At 35.6% G+C, this 20632-nt stretch overlaps 1 protein-coding gene across 6 annotated transcripts in view; it reads right to left on the bottom strand.

Moving 5' to 3' along the window:
- The window catches only part of LOC132704680 (carbonic anhydrase-related protein 10), a 259358-nt gene that overhangs the window by 231995 nt on the left and 6731 nt on the right, over nucleotides 1-20632 (bottom strand). The window contains exons 1-3 of one of the 6 annotated variants that reach the window (XM_060674849.1): nucleotides 3453-3599; nucleotides 3118-3211; nucleotides 304-450 (exon numbers count right to left, since the gene is read on the bottom strand). In XM_060674849.1, the coding sequence (XP_060530832.1) occupies nucleotides 304-352 (49 nt within the window). In that variant the 5' untranslated portion in view covers nucleotides 353-450; nucleotides 3118-3211; nucleotides 3453-3599. Of the gene's footprint in view, nucleotides 1-303; nucleotides 451-3117; nucleotides 3606-20632 lie in introns of those variants that run through there. The other 5 variants (XM_060674847.1, XM_060674846.1, XM_060674848.1 and 2 more) reach the window with 5 other exon arrangements.

Below are 20632 nucleotides of genomic sequence, written 5' to 3'. Positions count from 1 at the left end.
AATTAATTGTTCTGTGGAATGAATTCGGAGGTTAGCTTTTATCGCTGAAAAATGAAAAAAAAATGCCATTTCGTAAAAATGACCGTTTCTCTCAATTTTTTAGATAATATATATTAAATATTATTTCGATTATGTTTTATAACCTAGAACATCCCATTTCAGGGAAACTAAATTAAATTTGACATTTGACAATCATACCACCAGTATATTTTATCAATTTACAGCTATAGTAGTAAATTTTGGCTGTATAGTTAGCGAATTACAGCTCCATGCCAAAAACAACCAGTAACAGCAAAAACTCACCATCAGTGTATATCAGGAGAAAGGTTAATCCGGCAAGAAGACAGCTCATCGTCGTTCCTGTTTCAATTGACCAGACGAGGAACGAACTGGTGCCCAAAAAATTTATTCTTATTCATTACTGTGTGGTACTCGTCCCGCTGATTATACCTGAAATGTACAAGAGCAAAATCAAATTGATTCCAGCAGTGGAATTTATTTTGACGTGTATGGTTATAATATCAGTTAAATGAAAACATAGAAAAAAATGTCAAATTGCCCGTGATAATGAAATTGAATAATTCAAAAAAGTTTAGCTAAACCCAGATGATAATAATTTTATACTATTGGAAATTGATGTTATTTTGTTGTGAACTCAATTGCAATTAAATATTATACATAAAGACCTCTTCGCTGTAAATATGGAAACCAAAGTTTTTGGAACGTCGAATTAAGTTGATTGATCTGACGTAATATTGTCGAGCACTTTTTTTCAAAATCCTCATACATTTTAATAAAGAAATTAACATTTTATGGGTTCAACTAAGGCACGTGGAACAAATCCGGTTGGTCAAAATCATTAATCCGGCCCACTTTGGTCACTTAGTGTCTTCAAATGTCACGGGTCTTATCAATACACACAACAGTAAATCGTAGTAATTAAACCACCAAATTTAGAACGCATACTCGGCCACTAGTTTAGAAATTATAGATAATGGCAGAAGGATTAATATGGTTTTGGTCATTGGAACTTACTGGGATAAACAATACGACCCTGAAGCTGGAAAGTTAAAGACCCCTGGTTTAAGTGAATCCAAAAAAGACGTGAAATAATGGCAACTTTCATAGGGACTTCAAAAGAATTATCAAAACGTTTTTGCGCCGTATAGACCAGGGGTTTTCAAACTTTCCAGCATTAGGGCCATACTGTTTGTTTACTCCAGTAAATCCCAAAGGTTAAAGATATATTAAATTTTTCGGCTATTATCTATAATTTCTCAACTAGTCGCCGAGTATGTCCTCTAACGAAGCATACGATTGCTAAATGCACTGGTTTTATTTAATTAAATAATGGTAAGTGAATTGATGACACTGACATGCGGGATTTCACCCATAAGTCGTGGTTTGGAGATCCTGGTATAGACAATATAACCATGCAAAGCAGCATTTATAGTTCGTGATTAAAGTACATACGTGATTTAGTATAATGTATGCAAAAGTGGTGATCTTTCACTTGACATATAAAACAAATTTGAAGTGCTGTAGTTTAGTTAAATTTTTGATAAATTTCTTCCTAGTGCAATAGTTACACAACAACCTCCCCATTAATTTCGAAAGTATAATTCCATCCATTATTACGCAAAATCGAGCAACAATTAAATATCCGACCATTTTCATGCGCTGAAAATCAATATAACAAATAAAGTTAATTACGCGTCGGTTATTACTCCCTTAATGAGTTTTGATATTGTTAAGTTGACTGATAAACCAACATTTTCGAATGGCTTCTGAGTAATTGTTTACATTAATGAAATATTTCATGCACGATAAACATCGAGCCTATCCCTGAATTTACATAAATATTAATAGGCGGCTACACAGCGCAAATTTCGAAATAATCGAGCTTTCTTTTTTAAGGGAACATTTTCCGAAATTAAGTGCCGCAGCGAAGGTATTTTGGTTAAATTTTGGCCAAACATGGTTATTTCCTTCTTCTCGCACGAGGAAAAATATCAATCAATTGACAAAAAAAGTTTCATTGTTTGCTTCATGCCAAGAATTGTTTCTCATCAAGCGTGAAACATAAAAATTGTAACAAAACCAAAATTAAAATCAGATTAGTCAGCTACTTCAAATTAAATTTTAAAAGAAGATTTTAGGATACCTACTAATATTGACGAATACCTCAGTCTCGAAAAGCATTTAATTAGCTACATTCTGTTCACTAGAGGTAGAAAATACAACCATTCATGGGATTGCCAAATTGGACTCAACAGAAATATTTTCTTTTTAAACTTTGTACGTAAACGTAAATCGTCTACATAGGAAACAACTGAAACAATGTAAGCATTTTTATCTCAGATGGAATATCCAATGTTTTAACTTTGTAAACGGACCATTTACCACCAAAAAAAGGTATATTCTCATATTTTGAGAGATAATCCAAATATTTTGCGTGACAAGGAGAACACTTTTAAACTTTTAATTCTTACCTATTTAGGCTAAATGAGAAATCATATTTTTAATGTTAATCGACATATTGGCCATAATTGTTGAACAACATATTGCTATAATATTTCACAATAAAATTTTTATCAGAGATAAGATCTGTTTCAAACGTGAGATAAAAAATAGATATCAAGGTCTAGACATTTTTTTTATAAAATTTCAAAAGTAAATTCTGAAATTTAGAGTGTTCTTATTTTACTTATTTTCACGATGTCGTTGCCATAAAGGAACTGCATGTTTAGTCTTTAAAACACTAAATACTAATTTAAATAGTGTTTCAAATAGACCACGTTCAGATATCGTTAAAAAATTTATCAAAAAGTAGAGAGATAGGTTCCAATGGGGCTTCCGTCATCACTTCCATTAAATTTATGGGTTCAAAAATAGATTTAAATATACTCTCAATTTTATATTAAAAAGAATTGACAGATATTAATGTTTTAGTTTTCACATGTCTTGTTTAAATTATTTTATGTGAATGTGAATTTTTCCAAATCTAAGTAAATTTTTAACATTTCAACTCAAAAAAAAACGATCCCTTTCAATATTAAAAAAAAAGTAAAAGTTTGCAGTTTTCGAATATTAAAGTTTTTCTAAATTATTACGTACCTACTATTTCACAGCATAATAAATTACTATCATCCACAAATATCTGGACGGCACCTCCACCTCCTTCCCAAAAAGAGGGCGATATTGGATGCAGCTAGTGGAAAGCAACATTCAACGCCAAAGCAAATTAAAATAGTTAAAAACTTCTACGTGGATGAAGAAACCAATCGAAATCCGGAAAGGGTTAAGTTAACACGAGATTTAAAAACTTTCGGGTTTAAAATTTTCCGTACTAAAATGTCGCTCCGGGTCACCGCGGTCGGATACCAAACCAAACCAAAACAAAAAAAAGAAAAACTCAAAAACCCAAGCAATTGGCAGCTACTACGACTGACCTTTGGACCTAGAGCGTGATTGATCAAACTTGCGAAACTACAGGCCAAAATCGCAAAATTGGAAAACGCGCGGGATTTTGCGAGAGTTACGAAGTCGACAAGTTGTTAAGTGAGATACGAACCGACCGGATCGGCGTCCGCACACCATGTGCCGACGCTCGAAACTCGCGGATGTCGACGTCGCGTCCAAACCGATTTTGGCCCACTGCGTTGCCACGGATTCGACAAGCTCTTGTATATTATCACCGCTTGGCACCATTGCAACTCTTGATCCATAACGCGCAATCCACACTTCGTATTAATATTTATTTACATTTTCTTCTATTCCATTCTGTAAAATACCTAATTATACACTGATCTATAGTGCGGAAAATGTCATTTGACCACGTCAGTTTAGTTTTCCACAGATAAGAGGCACTTCGGGCATTTCCGGGATATTACCTGACGCGTTTGGGACCAATCTGATGTTTTCGGATATTTTACCGCACGGCTTCAATTTTGACGTTTGTCAATTCTGACGGTCATTTCAGTGAATATATCCGTGTTGTTTTGCAAAAATGTAAAGTCTGCTCATAGATATAAGAAAGTGACTAACTGATACGAATTAAGGAAAGACCCGGGCAAGCTGTAAGAATGAAATATGGCCGAACAGGTTCGTACTTTGCTTAGAATTTAATTATTTGGAGTTTTGTTAGGAAAGATACTAAACAATATTTATTTACTTATGTATGTATTTATGTTTAAATCTATCATCACTATCGCTATCATGGCCTGTTATTATTAGTTGTGCTATATTGCAAATAATAGCAATATGGATATACGATTGTTCCGCTTTTTCTATATAACAGAATTTGCCCAACTTTGTGGAGGGATGTTAAAAACTTCGGTTTCTATAAGTTTGAGGACATTGGAGTTAACACGGGAAAAAACATTATTACGACGAATGGCAGATTTCAGTTGGTGCCAAACATGTTCAATGGGATTAAATATACTAATAACTTAGGTAATAACCTTGTTGCGTTGTATGTTAATGCCCACCCTTGGATAGTCCCAGTCAAAAGCAATGGGTCTGTGGTTTGTTGAAAATAATGCAAGTCACGATATTTACAGTGAAATGTGAAGGCCGCAGTTTTATAGAAGGCGAAGTATTATTAAAAACAAAACATATAGCTTTCATTGGGTTTACTGCAGAAACCGATAACTTGCAGGACATTTTTACAGTGCCCAGCAAAATTAAATGCTAACCGTTATTTAATATTTCTTGAACGACATCCATCAACACAGCAATTTGCTTTGTGTTTGGATTTGAAACCGCTAAGCTTTTCCTTTAATGATGAACTTTCGGGTGAATCCATAAAGACACTGAATCACCAACTATATCAAACCCACTATTTTCTTATAAAATATCAACATAAAAAATAATACGCAAACATAAACCTCATATGAAAATAATGCACCTTCTCCCAATTTTACTTGCAATCAATAGTAATATTTTTTTCAGCCAGAGGGTTTATTGAATTGTAAAATCTGTAATTAGTAAAAGGACCGGAGTGTAAAAATTGTAAGTAGGATAAAGACACAACAAATATGAGTGTAAAATTTGTTGAATACTTTATTTATGATATAAAATGTTTACTCGTATTGCTTACAATATCATGTAGCGTGAGTAAGGCTGAAGCTGTGTGTGTGTGTGTGAAGTGTGATCAACGACAATCGTTTATTAAACACTCGCTCCGCTGCGCTCCGCTTATCCGAAATAAATTCGTGACTTAAAAAGTTTACCAAACTTATTGCACACTATACTTTTTCTACGACCGTTAGTTTCTGGGTACATTTTTGAAACACATGACCGCCAGGATTAACAAACGTCAAAATTGAAGCCATGCGATAGTATCTCTTCAGAAATCCGATTCCTCCCAAACCCGTAAATGTATTCGTGTTGTTTTGCGAAAATGTACCTTAATACTAACGGTCGTAGAAAAAGTATAGTATGCAACACGTTCGGTAAACTTTTATAGTCACTCGTTTAATAAACACTCGAGTTTATTTATTGTTTCTATGAGAGTGCTGTACGCAATAAAAATAGGAGGCATTGAACAAGGTTCCTCACGCGTAATGAAGACGTTACAGGATGTCTTAACACCTTTGACGTAAATTTTGTAAAACTTTGACGAAGAGCTAGCTAGAGAGAAATTGAGGAGAAACCGTTGAAAATAAGTGGCGCATTTGAAAAAAATTAGTTTTTCAACTTTGAAAATGATGTGATTGGTTAGTAAATTTTGGATACCCCGTAAGCGATAAATTATTTCTCAATATCAATTTGGGAAGGACCGTTCTGGTCCTTCGGTTTACCGTACAGACTTTTAAAATACCGGGTGTTCCAAAATCTATCTAAAGTCCTCCAAATGTGTTTGAATTAGCTCTTCTTTTCTGACCACAAAACAAGTTTAACAAATTTATGTAGACATTTCAAACAAACAAACTTATCAAATTTTAATTATTTAACCTAGCGCCTGACGAAGCATATTTGCTCCAAATATTCGGCGATCATAAATATCCAACATAATAAATGACCACATCGAAAAAGTCGACCACACCACCTCCACATAGTTACTTGGATGACGGTCGAAATATTGCCGACGATTTCCAAAGCGAAGGCAACCAAACGAATGGATATCTGACGGTCTGATAGTTATCGATTCACACATCTCTATTTAACATTTAACATTCATTTTACTGCTACATAGAAGAAATATATATCCATTTGTAATAAAATAGAAAAAAACTTGGATACAGCGAAATACCGATGCTAATGCCCAAACGAGTGTCTTTAAAGATAATGCCGCATTAACCCCCTTATGACATGTATAACCGTGCAACCGGTTATATACTTGAGACACTCATGGATACTCAGTAACTTGTCCTCCTTTATCCGGCATCGCTTTGACCCGACGTTTCTTAAAAAAACATAATTTTTAAAACCTGTTGGAATATACGCCTTATCTTGACAACAAACTAAAATCAACAATAATATTTTATGTTCGTAAAACACATTAGCAGACTAACTTATTCATTATTATATTTGATCAATTGGTGAGGGATTGGGGATACTGGGAGTAAAATAATAATTTATGTAGCCTCAACTATTATCTTGCAAGTGATTTGCATTAATGTGGTCCTAAAATGGTTACCTATATGTCAAGCAGACTGGGAAAATAGTGTTTTTCCTCTGTCACCCGACCGAAACAATAATAAATCCTAAATCATTGGAAATATCATATGTGAGATAAGGACACATTAATCTAATGTTTTTTTTATGCAGTACTCATACTTACACTCATACTTATATAGCATCCATATAACTACAATTCAATAATATACGGAAATCAAAAAATAGGCCACTTCGGTGCTCATTAAAACTCGGAGACACAAAATAAACGCAAATTTTTTGACACCATATTTGTAAACATTGACTGTTACAAGGAATGAGATTTAAGAAAACATTTTCTTTTCAATACTAAACATTAATAATGAAAACAAAGCAAAATTAAGCAGAGTAGTATATTCTGCAATAAGTTCGGTAAACGGTATTTGACTCACGATTTTATTTTGCAAAAGCCGAGCGAGTGCTTAATAAACGAGTGAGTTTACCAAACCTGTTGCATACTATACTTTTATTACAACCGTCACGAAAAGATCACAATTTATAAAATTAAAAATAGTAACAGATCATCGAATTACTAAATTTCGTACCATTGAAACAAAACATTTACTAGTTGCCATTAAATCTATTCGTTTATCCTTCCGATTGGTTCTGCTATTGTTGCCTCTTGTTAACTGTGTACGTTAGACAGAGATGTATTGTTGAGTATGTCATATAAACAACGGGATAAACATAATTTTAAAAAGTAATGTTGGTTATTTATCTTTTACAATTGATCGTTAAAGAGTTTATTTAAAGATAAAGACTGTAATTGGAAGACAAATCATAGAGCTTTCAAGAGGATTAAATTTTTAAGATCGGATATGGAAGAAAAAGCAGATCCTAAACTTCAATTTTGGTTTGTTTGTAATGATGAGACATGGATATTTGAAAATGGTTCAAATGGTCTTGGCAAGATATTAATATGAAAACTGTAAGAACCACTAAAGTTCTTGGAGCCTAGTAGTTAAACAGAAATATATCGCATAACATTTCTGCAAAACAAGTTTTGCATTTGTTTCGAAATTTTAATAGCTCTAATCTGAAAGCAAATGTCCACAATATCGTTCAGATTTAATCAGAATTTAAAATTACATGGATGACAAGAACGTTTTAAAACATGTATATTATCACATATAAGACTAATACGAAAAACGGAATCCTAAAATGGATATCAAAACAGCACGAAATTCCTTGATTAAAATGGAATCACTTCTATGACAAGACTTTTGAAATGTAGCTGTACGCTACCGCGATGTTATCATAAAGACGGAAATTTTAGAACGTATGACTACTGCCACAATGTGGTTGAAGTTAGATTTGCATATGGATTCGGATTTGCAATATTACAGTGGACCAGTTCGTTATTTACCTTAATTGCCTTAAGTATTCCTGTGGAAATGACGGGAAAGTAAACACGGAAATATTGTAAGGGAACTCCCAAAAACCATATCCAATATTGCTATGCAGAAAATAACCAGTTTTCCCTTCGCACCACCCCAAAAAATAAATGAATGTAATTACTATATCGCAATCCCGAAAAAATCTAACGTTGTGACAGAGACTTAACCAGACCATTGAAAAGCTTCTTTGGAAGTATCTGTAAGACATAAAACTAATAATGAAACATCCAAAATATTCGTTATATTTATTTAGCAATCTCAAAAAAATCTGATGTCCCAGATATTAAATTAGTCCATTAAAGGGCCACTTAGGAGAGCTTCAAAAAAATGATGTACTATTCAACCACCTTGAAACCGTCGGGAAGATATAAAACTACCCCCAATAATGAGATGCCCTAAAATTCGTTTTATTTATTTCGGAATCTCAAAAAAACCTGACATCCCAGATATTTAATTAGACCATTGAAGAGCCACTTAGGAGAGCTTGATGTATTACTCAACCACCTTGAAATGGTCGGGAAGATATAAAACTACCCCCAATAACGAAATAACCAAATTCTCATTCTTGCCAGGTTGCCAAATTGCACTGCAGGAGACGGCACTCTAAGAAGAATCTAAGGTTGTAGTCTGTGTGCGTATATGTCTTTCTAAAATTTTGTTAACCCCAATTTATACCCCTCCGATTTGCCGCAGAGGCTTGGCAACACCGACGTCGCAAGAGCTAGCCCAGAATAATTGCAACGGGGTAAAACGCCTGCGGATGACATTGATGCGTTCTATTCGACGTTTGATTCTTCTCCTACCTGTGGGAAATTAGGATAGGGGTTTTGGATTGTATCCGCACAGCAACCATCCAAAACCACGGGCTATCTTTATTTCTTTTGTCGGGTGTTGCGTTGAATATGTAATTTCGGATTTCTCACTACTCCGGAATACATAATAGCTTTAACTTTGGTTTAACTTCGACGAACTTAATTTTACGGGAACTTTTGCGCGGGTAAATTTCCATCTGTTTGAGAATACCGTCTTGTAAAACACACCGACTGTAGAAGAATGCCTATTGATGTGAACAAGGTTTAGAGAGACGTGTAAGAATAATGTATAGTCATTTTACTTTCGAAGCATTTTTGATATAAGACCTTGTTTTCCATAACGGTATACTATCCAATTTTGAGACGATTTATGAACGAAACGAACATTTCAAACGGAACGGAAACAGATTTATTTCTCGGGATCGCCGTTGGTTTCGTGCCTTATTAAAGAGTCATCCCTCTCTTATCCCGAAAAAGACACTTACAGGAAATGATCTTGCCGCCTCGCGGAACTAGAAAAGTGCATGAGAAATTCATGAGAGGCATTGAATTGTAACACACCCGGTCGTACAATCGATTCTGTTGAATATTTATTATTATACTGACGGTTATTTTGCTCAGACATGTCTACACCCCTTGTTGTTTCTCGAAATTGGAATTTACATTTATTTATTTTTTTTAATTCCCGAGAAAAAATATTTGCATATATCCGATGCACTTTTGACGAATATCATATAGGCATACGAAATAAAATGCATTACCAGTACAACCGCTGTAAATGCCAATACTACGTTTCTTAGGGTATGTTGGAAATATTAGGGAAATTGCTTTAATTACACCGTTTGCTGTAAGCTGAGTAAGATATTTGTTTATTTATTTATTACATGGGAAAGTTGTTCCAAACATACATAACTTAAATAATTTTAAAAAATTTTAACCTCAAAACTAAAATATAAACAAAGTAAAAAAATCTAATTTATTGTAAAAGACCAACTTTGAATTGTGACTTTTTTACTGCCACTTTGCTTTTCGGTACTTAAGTCTGTTGTTTCAAGATTTCATTTTGCGGTTACCCTATTAGGAGAAATAAACTTGTGTTGTTCAGGCACCGTTTGAGATGAAACGTGCTAACCAAAAGTCATTTTTTAAGAAGATTATGGTAACTGTGAGACCAGACAAAATACAATTTATGTAAATTGTCAATACAGGAAATCAAATGCTATCTTAACCTCAGATCCGTCTATCGCAGGACGAGATTAATTCACTGAGCCTGAAGAAGTACACAAACTCCCAAGTGATACTGTAGTTTCCTCGAGGGCACTCTTCTAAAGGTAAGATGCGAGATGTGGAGGCAAGGTGCATCAGAAAGAAAAGAAAAAGAAAATATCATATTGCCATTAAAAAAAAACTTCTGAATTGCAAAAACTACTTTAATGGCAAGAAATGTTTTATTTTATAAAAAAAAGTAGGTTACAGGTTCCGGTTTGGTAAGTAGATCAAGGATTCGCAGTTTCTTCCAAGATGCAACGGGCCGTGTAACAAGTTGCGCTCCGACAGATATTATACACCTATCTAACCATAGTTTGCCCGGGCTTATTCATCTGCTCTTTCCCATGTCTCGGGAATCAAGTTCGTCTGTTTAGATCTCCCACGTTTTAGTCTATTTTCGAATTTTCCGCTTGATATGACCTCCAATGTTAGTTTCACCCGCACTTATTGTTTATTGTTCTAACGGGCGTAATTTTATGCGGAATTTTACTTCATCATAAACGGGATGCCAATTTTGTCTTACTGCTAAAATGGAGATATGCACCTGACCTGACACCGATAGTAAATATTTGACAGCAATAAATTTTCTTGTTGAGGGATTATATCGAAATATACATTTAAGCCGATCCCTAGCACAGGCCACTTTTGAAAAATGTTGAAAGGGAGACATTTAGTCAAAGTATACCCAGAGGCCATTAAATTTTTAACGAAAAAATCGGATTATCTGCTTGGACATCACTAATTAGATAAAAAATGGCGCAAAGTGCAGCTTATGTGTGAAATTTAGAGGCATAAGCATAGCCGTCTGAACCCCGTCAATTTTACGGTATGCGCGGGGCCCTATTGCTATTAGATTAATAGTGATATGATTATGATATTTTCGCAGAGATGGGAACAATCCACGCATGCCTCTAAATTTTACCCACTAACCAACATCTTCTTTTCAAATAGCGATCTCCACATACCTAAGTCCTTTTTCCAGGACATTTTAAAGCAATTTTGGTATATTTTGAAAAAATACTGCCATAAAAATGCTACATCTAAACTGAAACTTGTCAAAGTGACGAACGACGGACACGTTAGTTGTTGAACGACGCTAGGTCTTAATGGTTGAAATACTGATTTCAAATGAGGGCGCAAGGGCATACTAAATGGCGCATCTCAATATCACTTTTGATCGACCCTTGAAAAAGTCCTGTATTATCAGCATAGGCAGCCTCTACATATCTAGTAGCTGTATGGGAGACGCACTTTTCGTTTAGTGTTGATTTTGTTCTGAATATTTTGAAGAAAATAGTTTTAAATGTTAAGACTTGCAGAAACAGATGTAGGTGAAAATTCGCCAAATATCGCTTAGAAAAATATTTCTTTAGCATCGAGTTTAGCTATTTTTTTTTCAGTTTGCTCGGATTTTTTTCTGGGCTTGAACGCATGATTAAAAAATATAAAAAATTTAATGTGTTTTGTAATTTCCAAAACGAACAAATTACAATATTAAAAATTAACAATTATTATTGTGGTACTTTTATTTTAGTCAAATGAAATGTGTTTGTCGCAAAACTTACACCTCAACCAATTAACGCAATAACCAATAATTTTTAAGTTCCTGCATCAAACTGTTCGCGAAAATAGCTGTTAATTCTTGTTATTCTATATTTTTGAAATAAGTAAAATGTTGCTGCATCAGGCCGAAACGGGTGTATGGAATAATATAGAATAAAAACAAAATATGAACGACTATTTACAAAACTTTTGAATTCCTCCTGCGTCAGTTGCTGTTGAGTCCACCTTGCTGACGTTTCGCCAATCATCCTGTTGACTTCTTCAGAGCTTATTGGTGACAGATAAAGACCTGTAGAATCCTATAGACTCCTATAGACTCGCGGATTTTTCGATGTTAGAAGATATGATTCCTTGACTGGTGACAAGTAAAGACCTGAGTCGCGACAAAGATTGTTTGATTAGTGATATTTTTCATGCTACAATTAAGCTCAAAGAACTTGAAAGAGTTTTAAAACGAGTACAAATAAACTCATCAGCAGTTGTCGAATACAATCACGAAACTGGTCGTAAAATTTTATATCGACAAAACTAAAATTCTTGCGTGTAAACCATTCTTCTACCAAGAAAAATCCGAGAATCTATAGATATCCTAAAGCAACTACACAATCTTAACCGCGACTGTCTCCAATATGGGAATCAATCATCTGAGACTATGTTTACGCCTTAGCTTCGCCCTTCTCGTACAATATATAGGCAGGTACAGAACAGAATGCGAACCAGTTTGAGTTAAGCTCTGAAGAAGTCAATACAATGATTGGACGCAGGAGGAATCCATGAGTTTTGCAAATAGCATTACAGTAGCTTGTGGAATACGAATGAATTTTTATCCCCTCAAATGTCAATCAAACAGCCTTTTTTAAAAATCATTGTGTAACTTATTTTAATAAGTTTTGTGGAAACCCGCCTTAAAATGCGATTACAATGCGACCGATACAGAACACGAGACAATTTAAGAATCGATTCGCCGTAGCACCGGGGCGATTATTTGCAACTGCAGGGTAATTTTTCAGTAGACAAAATAAACACGTTTCGGCGAGGATTCGGTCATCCATCAGCGCGTCCTGCTTAAAAATCGCAGAGGCCAGCAGCGTGCGTGTGCCAGCACCGCATTGTTCGCCTGTATCGGCTAAAATCGAAGTCCATTAATTCCGCCAAAAAATCCCGGAAAAAGATTTGCAGATAAACGATGCTCCAAACAACTATAGGTGTAAGAAAAAACTCAAGTATAAGTTAAATGGCAAACCCAATTGTTTCCTAACTTTTTTAAATGTATCACATATAAATATGAAATGAACAATTTTCAGTATTTTACAACGTTCCCTTACCGAATAAAACTGTAATATTCTATTCAACAATACTGAATTCCCTTAACAGAGTTTTTTTCATTTCACATTCGTTTTAATATATATTTTACTAAGTTTCCCACAGAAATTTTCGCATGAAGTAGTTTTGACAGTTTTTGTATTGATACCTTGCCAAGACCAATTGTACATTTTCAAATATCCATGTCTCATCAGTACAAACAACACAAAATAGAAGGTTAGAACCTGCTTTTTCTTGCTTACACGATTTTAAAAATTTAATCCTCTTAAAAGCTCTGTCCTTAGATGATTTTTCTTCCAATTGCAGTCTTTTTCTTTAAATAAACTGCTTAATGATTAATTGTAAAAATTAAATAAAATAACTTTTTAAAATTGCGTTTATTCCGTCGTTTATATGACATAGCCAATAATACATCTCCCTCTGTCTAACGTACACAGTTAAAAAGAGAGAACAATAGCAGAACCGATCGGAATGATGACTGGTACGAAATTTAGTAATTCGATAATCTGTTATTATTTTTATTTTTTTAAATTGTTAATATTTCGCGACGGTCGTAGGAAAAGTATAGTATGCAACACGTTTTGTAAACTCTTTATCTCAATCAAATGCCGTTTACCGCACTTGTTGCATAATATACTATTATTTTTATAAAAGCCTCAAAGACTTTAGCGGACTCGTTTTGTTGTTTCCAGGACTATTTTAATTCACATACTGGAATTCGAAAATGGAAAATAAAATTCTTATTGCTCAGAAAATAGCTGCGTACGTATAATTGCTAATCGAAAGACCATTAGACTGTTGCTTCCAAATAAGTGACTATTTCTCTAATGTGGTCAATGTTATACATGCTATGAACATCGCACCAATTAATGGAATGTTCACAGTAATCGTCAAATTAAGAAAATAAAAAAAGATTAGATATCCTCTTAACACTAAGTAAAGACAATGATAGCCATAAAGACGCATACAAACATACAAAAGATGATACAAGTTACAATCTATTCAAACAAAAACTTATTAAGACCGAATTATAAAATCTAACAATAAAATGTAGGCAATAATCACAGAAATTACAGGAAAACCCAAAAATAACGACATTCAAATAGAGGGGATTTCTGAAAAGATAGCTAATGAATATAATAAATATCTAAAATAAATAATCCCAAATATTCGCGAATATGTAGAACAACATCCATATCATTGTAATATAATACCGAATAATCAGACAATGTATTTAAAACCTGTCACTCCTAAATTTATGAGTGCCAGAATTGAAAAATAAACACAGCAGTTGCATAAACGAAATACCAACGAGTATTATTAAAGAATCTATCAGTGAGTTAAAACATATATTCTGCCTTTTAATTAACAATTCTTTTTAACTGTGGAACATTCCCGGATGAATTAAAAATATCACTTATAAATTCATAATTTAAAAGGGTGACCCCCAAATCTTGCACAGTTATAAGCCTATCAGTTTGTTGCCTGGCTTCTCTAAATTCTTTGAACTGTGTAAACGTTGAACTAAGTTTTTATCAAATTGCAAGCTACTGCACAACAATCAACATGGTTTTTTGAAGGGAAAGTCAACCAAAATAGCAATTGTCCAGTTTTTTAAAATATTATTGTAATTTTTTCAAAAGGGGGAACCAGCAACTGCAATATTTTTAGATCTAACCAAGGCCTGTGACTGTCTAGACAGAGATCTCCTTCTACAGAAACTGGAAAGTTACGGAGTTTGGGGCAATACACTTGAATGGTTGAAAACATATCTTAATGGTTGAATATAAGTAGTAGCGGTTAACAAGATTGGTCAATTCAGTAAGTCTGAAATGCTACCGAACAAGTATGGGATTGCACAGGGTAGTATTTTGGGGCCACTCTTATTTGCAACTTTCATAAATGACTTATATATTGCCTCAGAACAACCGGGACAAACAATACTTAACTATGCAGATAATACAAATTTGATAGCTGACCCCAAGAATATGGCACAATTGTTAAACGATAGCCGTAATTTTCTCATACGAATTGTTTTTTATTTTTTTTTTAATAGAAATCCACCCGCAAAGGACAAGTCTATAGTGCACTAGGTGACACTGCGAGGAGGAGAAGAAAGATGTTTATTGACTGCTCTTTTGAACCTCTGCAAGTTTTATTCCGTTGGAAATACACTATCCGGAAGAGAATTCCATAAGCTTGATACTCGCCAGAAGTATGAGTTTTGGTACACTGACGTTCGTGGGGTTTCGAGACGAACTGTGCAGCGATTTGCTGATGCTGCCTGGCGAGTAGAACGACCAAACCTCGCTCTTGGAGTACAAAATTGTCAAAGTATGCTTAGAGGCCGAGCTCCAAATATGAGAACAATAAGAAGCTGTGCAGGCGTGAAATATCTTTTAGCACGGAACAGAAAGCCCAATCTCTGGGCGGCGATCTTTGCCAAACCAATGACGTGCTCGTACCGAGAGAAATTAGTGCTGGCATTAACTCCCAGGAGAGACGGGGAACACGACAGAGGCAAACTGTTCCCATCCATAACAATGCCGGATTCCTGCTCATTTATGACTTTCTGAGTGAAAGTGCATACCTGGGTCTTCTTGGCATTAAATTGAACCAGGTTCCTTCGACCCCACATCAGTATTTCCTCCAGATCGTTATTTATTGACCCAATTTGATGTTGTCTTTGTTGAATTAAGGAAGCAGATCTTAAGAGCTTGAGGAAGAGACAAGGTCGCTGTCGTCCGCATAGCTATAGATCGGATTGCTTGTAGCGCAAAGTAGATCATTAATATGTAAAAGGAATAATGTGGGTGACAGAACAGATCCCTGAGGCACTCCAGAGCTAATTGTGTTTGTATTACAAGATACTCCATCCACCACGACGGAGAGAGATCTACCATTCAAGAAATCAGATATCAATCCGCAAAGTGCCAGTGGTAGCCCGTATGCCCGCAACTTTTTCATGAGTGACCGATGCCATACGCGGTCAAAAGCCTTCGAGATATCTAGCGCAACCACCCTCGATTCTCCAAACCCCTCCATAGCCGTATTCCAAACATGTTAAGAACCTATTAGTTTTCGTTGCTATATGTGAAACCCCGCTATGTATGAACACGCCAGAGTCACGTGACTATCATGCATCAATCACGGTCCAAGTGCGTGCCAGACCGTTTGTGCAGCCGAAGGGATGCCGCCCAGCGCGCCAGTACCGAACTGACCACCACACAGGAAAGTGCGTTTGACGGTACGAGAGCAAGATACAGACCACACACGAAGGTGTATAGAGGTTCTATACAAAACATGAGTGACGTAGGCCAGTAGATCACCAGTAGAGCGCTTACAGCGAAAGCCATATTGTTTGTCAGATATTTTACATTTACGATCGACTGCGTATAGTTATTCGCGTCCATTCATTCATTGTTCATCAACGTTTTCCAAACAAAATTGTACATTTCTTCCAAAGATCGTTGAATTTTTTTGTAAAAAGGAGTTCCAATCGTAAAGAAATTTGCCAATTTACATTTGGAAAAACTGCAATTGCAATTTTGATGTAAATTTAATTCAAAGAGTAAATTACGTTGCATTAGGATCGAGATTTCAGTGCATCTCAGTGATATCGAGTTCGCGCAAAATTCTGAAAATAATTCACTGTTGATTTGATTTTTAAAAATTTCAAAAAATGCCAGCAAAAAGAAAATCAAAAAACCCAAATATGCAAAGCGACTTCCCAGATACTGAAGATGGTGAAGTAAATGCTCGAATTCAAATTTTGGTAAGAAAACGGACTAGCATTATAAGCAGGTTAACGCGTTTTTCAAATTATTTTCATGCCGCGAAAACTGAAAATCCTAATCGAGCGACACTACTCGAAATTGAATTACACTTGAAAGAAATTGTATCGAATTTACTTTCGGAATTTTCCGAAATTCAGTTTGAACTTGAGGGCTTAAATTCGAATGATTTCACGGAATCTGAGTTGGAAAAGTTTGAGTTTTCGTATTTTGCTTTAATTTCGGAAGCAAAACAGTTCATTTCATCGCACAATGATTTCAACGGAAATTCAAGGGAAGATGAAACTCATTCGAGCACATCCATCATTGCCAATGTTCCTCAAAATTCAAATTTTCACCGGAAACCACATGCGAAATTTCCTACCATTGAACTGCCAAAGTTTTCGGGTCAATATGAGCGATGGCAAGAATTTCGAGATACTTTCGTCTCACTTGTACACAAAAGTGAATATCTTGATTCTATCGAAAAATTCCATTACCTGAAAGCTTCACTAGAAGGGCCAGCAGTTCAGTGTATCCAATCCATTGATATTTCCTCCGAAAATTATGATGTAGCGTGGGACATTTTATGTCAGCGTTTCGAGAACAAGCCTTTGTTGGTTCACAATCACATTAAGGCTCTTTTCAACATTCATGATATTAAATCTGATTCGTCAAATTCATTTAGAAATTTAGTCGATATCATTTCAAAAAACATGCGTTCACTTGAAAATTTAGGAATAAAAACTCAATTTTGGGATCCTTTGATCATATTTTTGATAAAAAGCAAATTAGATGTCGATACGATAAGAGAATGGGAACAGCTAGAGTTCAATGAGGAACTGCCCACCTTATCAGAATTAAAATCATTTCTTTCAAATCGTGCTGATTTTCTTGACAAAGTTTCAATGCACAAAGGAAATCCAAAGAAAGCATTTTATTCCTCTCATGAAAAGAAGACATTTGCATGTTATCATTGCAAAGAACAGCATTCCATTTTTCAATGTCCGAAGTTTCTAGCACTGTCCATTGACCAACGGTATAAAACAGTTCAATTTTTAAAATTGTGCCCCAATTGCTTACACAGTGGGCATCCTGTTGAAAAGTGTCGTTCAGGTCACTGCAGTCAGTGTAATCAAAAACACAACTCGCTATTGCATCGGAAAAGGAATCGATTACTTCTTCTGATTCAAAACCCGAATCTTCGAAAACTCCTTTTCAAGGTAAGGTAACATTACACAATTCCTACCCCGAAAGCCAAGTTTTGCTTGCCACCGCGGTAGTTGAAGTATTGATTCTGATGGTGAAAAACATTTATGCAGAGCACTTCTTGACAGTGCTTCAATGTCCAACTTTATTACTTCAGAATTTGTTAACAAATTAGGTGTCGAAAAACACAAATTCAATTCCTCAATTTTAGGCATTGGTCAAAGCAATTCCAGCATAAAACACTCATGCGTTGTCAAATTCAAATCCTGTTATACCAAGTTTTCAAGACAACTAACTTGTTTAGTTATCCAACAAATTACGGGTGAATTACCGAATTGCTATTTCGATCCCATCCAGTTAGAAATACCATCCCACTGTCAGTTAGCCGATCCTAAATTCCATGAACCAGGTCAAGTGGATCTTCTAATTGCAGCAGATACATTTTGGGATTTACTTGATAATGAAAAGATATCTCTCGGGTCACACGAGCCTATTCTACACAACAGTAGATTAGGGTGGTTCATTTCTGGTCCGTTAGGCATTTCCACCCAAAATCATTCTTTCTGTCATCTCTCCACTTTAGATGTTCAAAAACAGTTAGCCAAGTTTTGGGAAATCGAAGAGTTGTCAATTGAGCCGATCCTGTCGGATGAGGAATTTCAAGCCGAAAAACACTTCTCTGATAATTTTAAGCGCGGTCCAAATGGTAGATTCACTGTAGCCATTCCACTTAAGAAATCATCAGAAGTTTTAGGGGATTCCAAGTTACAGGCAACAAACCAATTCTTGCAGCTGGAACGCAAACTTTCGAAAAATCCCAAATTAAAGGCGATGTACACAGATTTTATGACCGAATACCACGATCTATGTCACATGTCAATTTTTGATTCATCCAATTCCAAACCTACATACTATTCACCACACCATGGCGTTCTAAAGGAGGATAGCTCTACTACGAAACTTAACGTAGTCTTTAACAGCTCAGCTCCCTCTTCATCAGGTGTATCCTACAATTCTATTCAGATGGTTGGGCCTGTGGTACAAGATGATCTGGTTTCCATCATGCTAAGATTTCGGCAACACCAGTATGTCATTTCTGCAGACATCTGTAAAATGTACCGACAAATATTAGTCCAAGAGGAGTATCATCCTTTGCAGCTTATTCTATGGAGAGCAGATCCCATGGATGAACTTCAAACTTTCTCTCTTAATACTGTGACTTATGGCACGGCAAGTGCTCCTTTTCTAGCCACACGCTGCTTAAAACAGTTAGCTATCGAATACGAATCATTGAATCCTCATGCATCTCGAGTCATCAGTAAGGATTTCTACGTTTGTGTCAGGACGTTTCATCAATCTTAAAATCATGCAAAACAAAGTCTTCCAAGGGACATCACAAACCTTTAACAATCTTCGAACTCCGTCATGCAAAGGAAGTTTTAACCAAGTTGTCTCAACGCGAAAGCTTTTCAAGGGAAATACATGAACTTTCAAAGTCAAATCAGGTTTCCTCAAAAAGCAGACTTCTTAGTTTGACCCCTTTTCTTTACGATGGTCTAATTCGTGTAGGAGGTAGGCTTAAACATTCATTATACCCATTTCATAAAAGGCACCCAGCGCTTTTATGTTCAAAACATCATTTTACCTACTTGTTATTTAAGTACGAACATAAAGTCCTTCTGCATTGCGGCCCTCAATTACTTCTCTCCCATATCAGGGAAACTTTCTGGCCAGTCACAGGTAGAAATCTTGCCAAGCGCATTGTAAGAGAATGTATTGTGTGCTTTCGATTCAATCCCAGTATTCCGACTCCAATAATGGGTAATCTTCCAGAGGCGCGAATTTCAGCAAGGCCACCTTTTTCAGACACAGGTATTGATTACGCCAGCCCTTTCCAAATAAAAGATCGCAAGGGACGCGGATGTAAAATACAAAAATGCTATCTCGCACTTTTTATTTATTTGACTAGCAAAGCAGTTCATCTCGAACTTGTCACTGAATTGTCAACACAAGCCTTTCTAGAGACATTTCAACGGTTCATAGCTCGCAGGGGTAGACCAACCAATGTATATACTGACAATGGTACCAACTTTAAAGGGGCTAGTAATCAGTTGAAAGAATTGGGCGATTTTTTAAGAAACAACTCAGATTCTGTAAAAAATCAGTGCGGATTGGACTTAAATATACAGTGGCATTTTATAGCAGCCTACTCGCCTCACCACGGAGGTCTCTGGGAGGCAGGAGTGAAATCAGCGAAGCATCACATCAAAAAAATATTATCTAATGCCGTTTTAACATTTGAAAATTTTTACACAGTTCTTACGCAGATAGAGGCCGTAATGAATTCTCGACCTCTAACGCCACTCTCTTCTGACCCAAACGACCTAGGGGTGTTAACTCCAGCTCATCTATTAATTGGTCGTTCACTTCAATCAATTTCCTATCCAAATGTACAGGATATTCCTTTGAATCGTCTTTCTCACTTTGAACAATTGGAAGTCCTTAAACAACACTTTTGGAAAAGATGGACGAAGGAACATATTGGTCAATTACAAGAAAGAGTTAAATGGAAAAAGAATCAGCATAATCTTGTAGTTGGTACAATGGTTTTAGTTCGCGATGACAA

This window comes from Cylas formicarius, unplaced genomic scaffold, assembly GCF_029955315.1.
Source record: "Cylas formicarius isolate icCylForm1 unplaced genomic scaffold, icCylForm1.1 PGA_scaffold_7__23_contigs__length_41026272, whole genome shotgun sequence".
NCBI lineage: Eukaryota > Metazoa > Arthropoda > Insecta > Coleoptera > Brentidae > Cylas > Cylas formicarius.
Note: the sequence above shows the minus strand (reverse complement) of the source record. Positions and strands in the feature narration are given on the sequence as shown.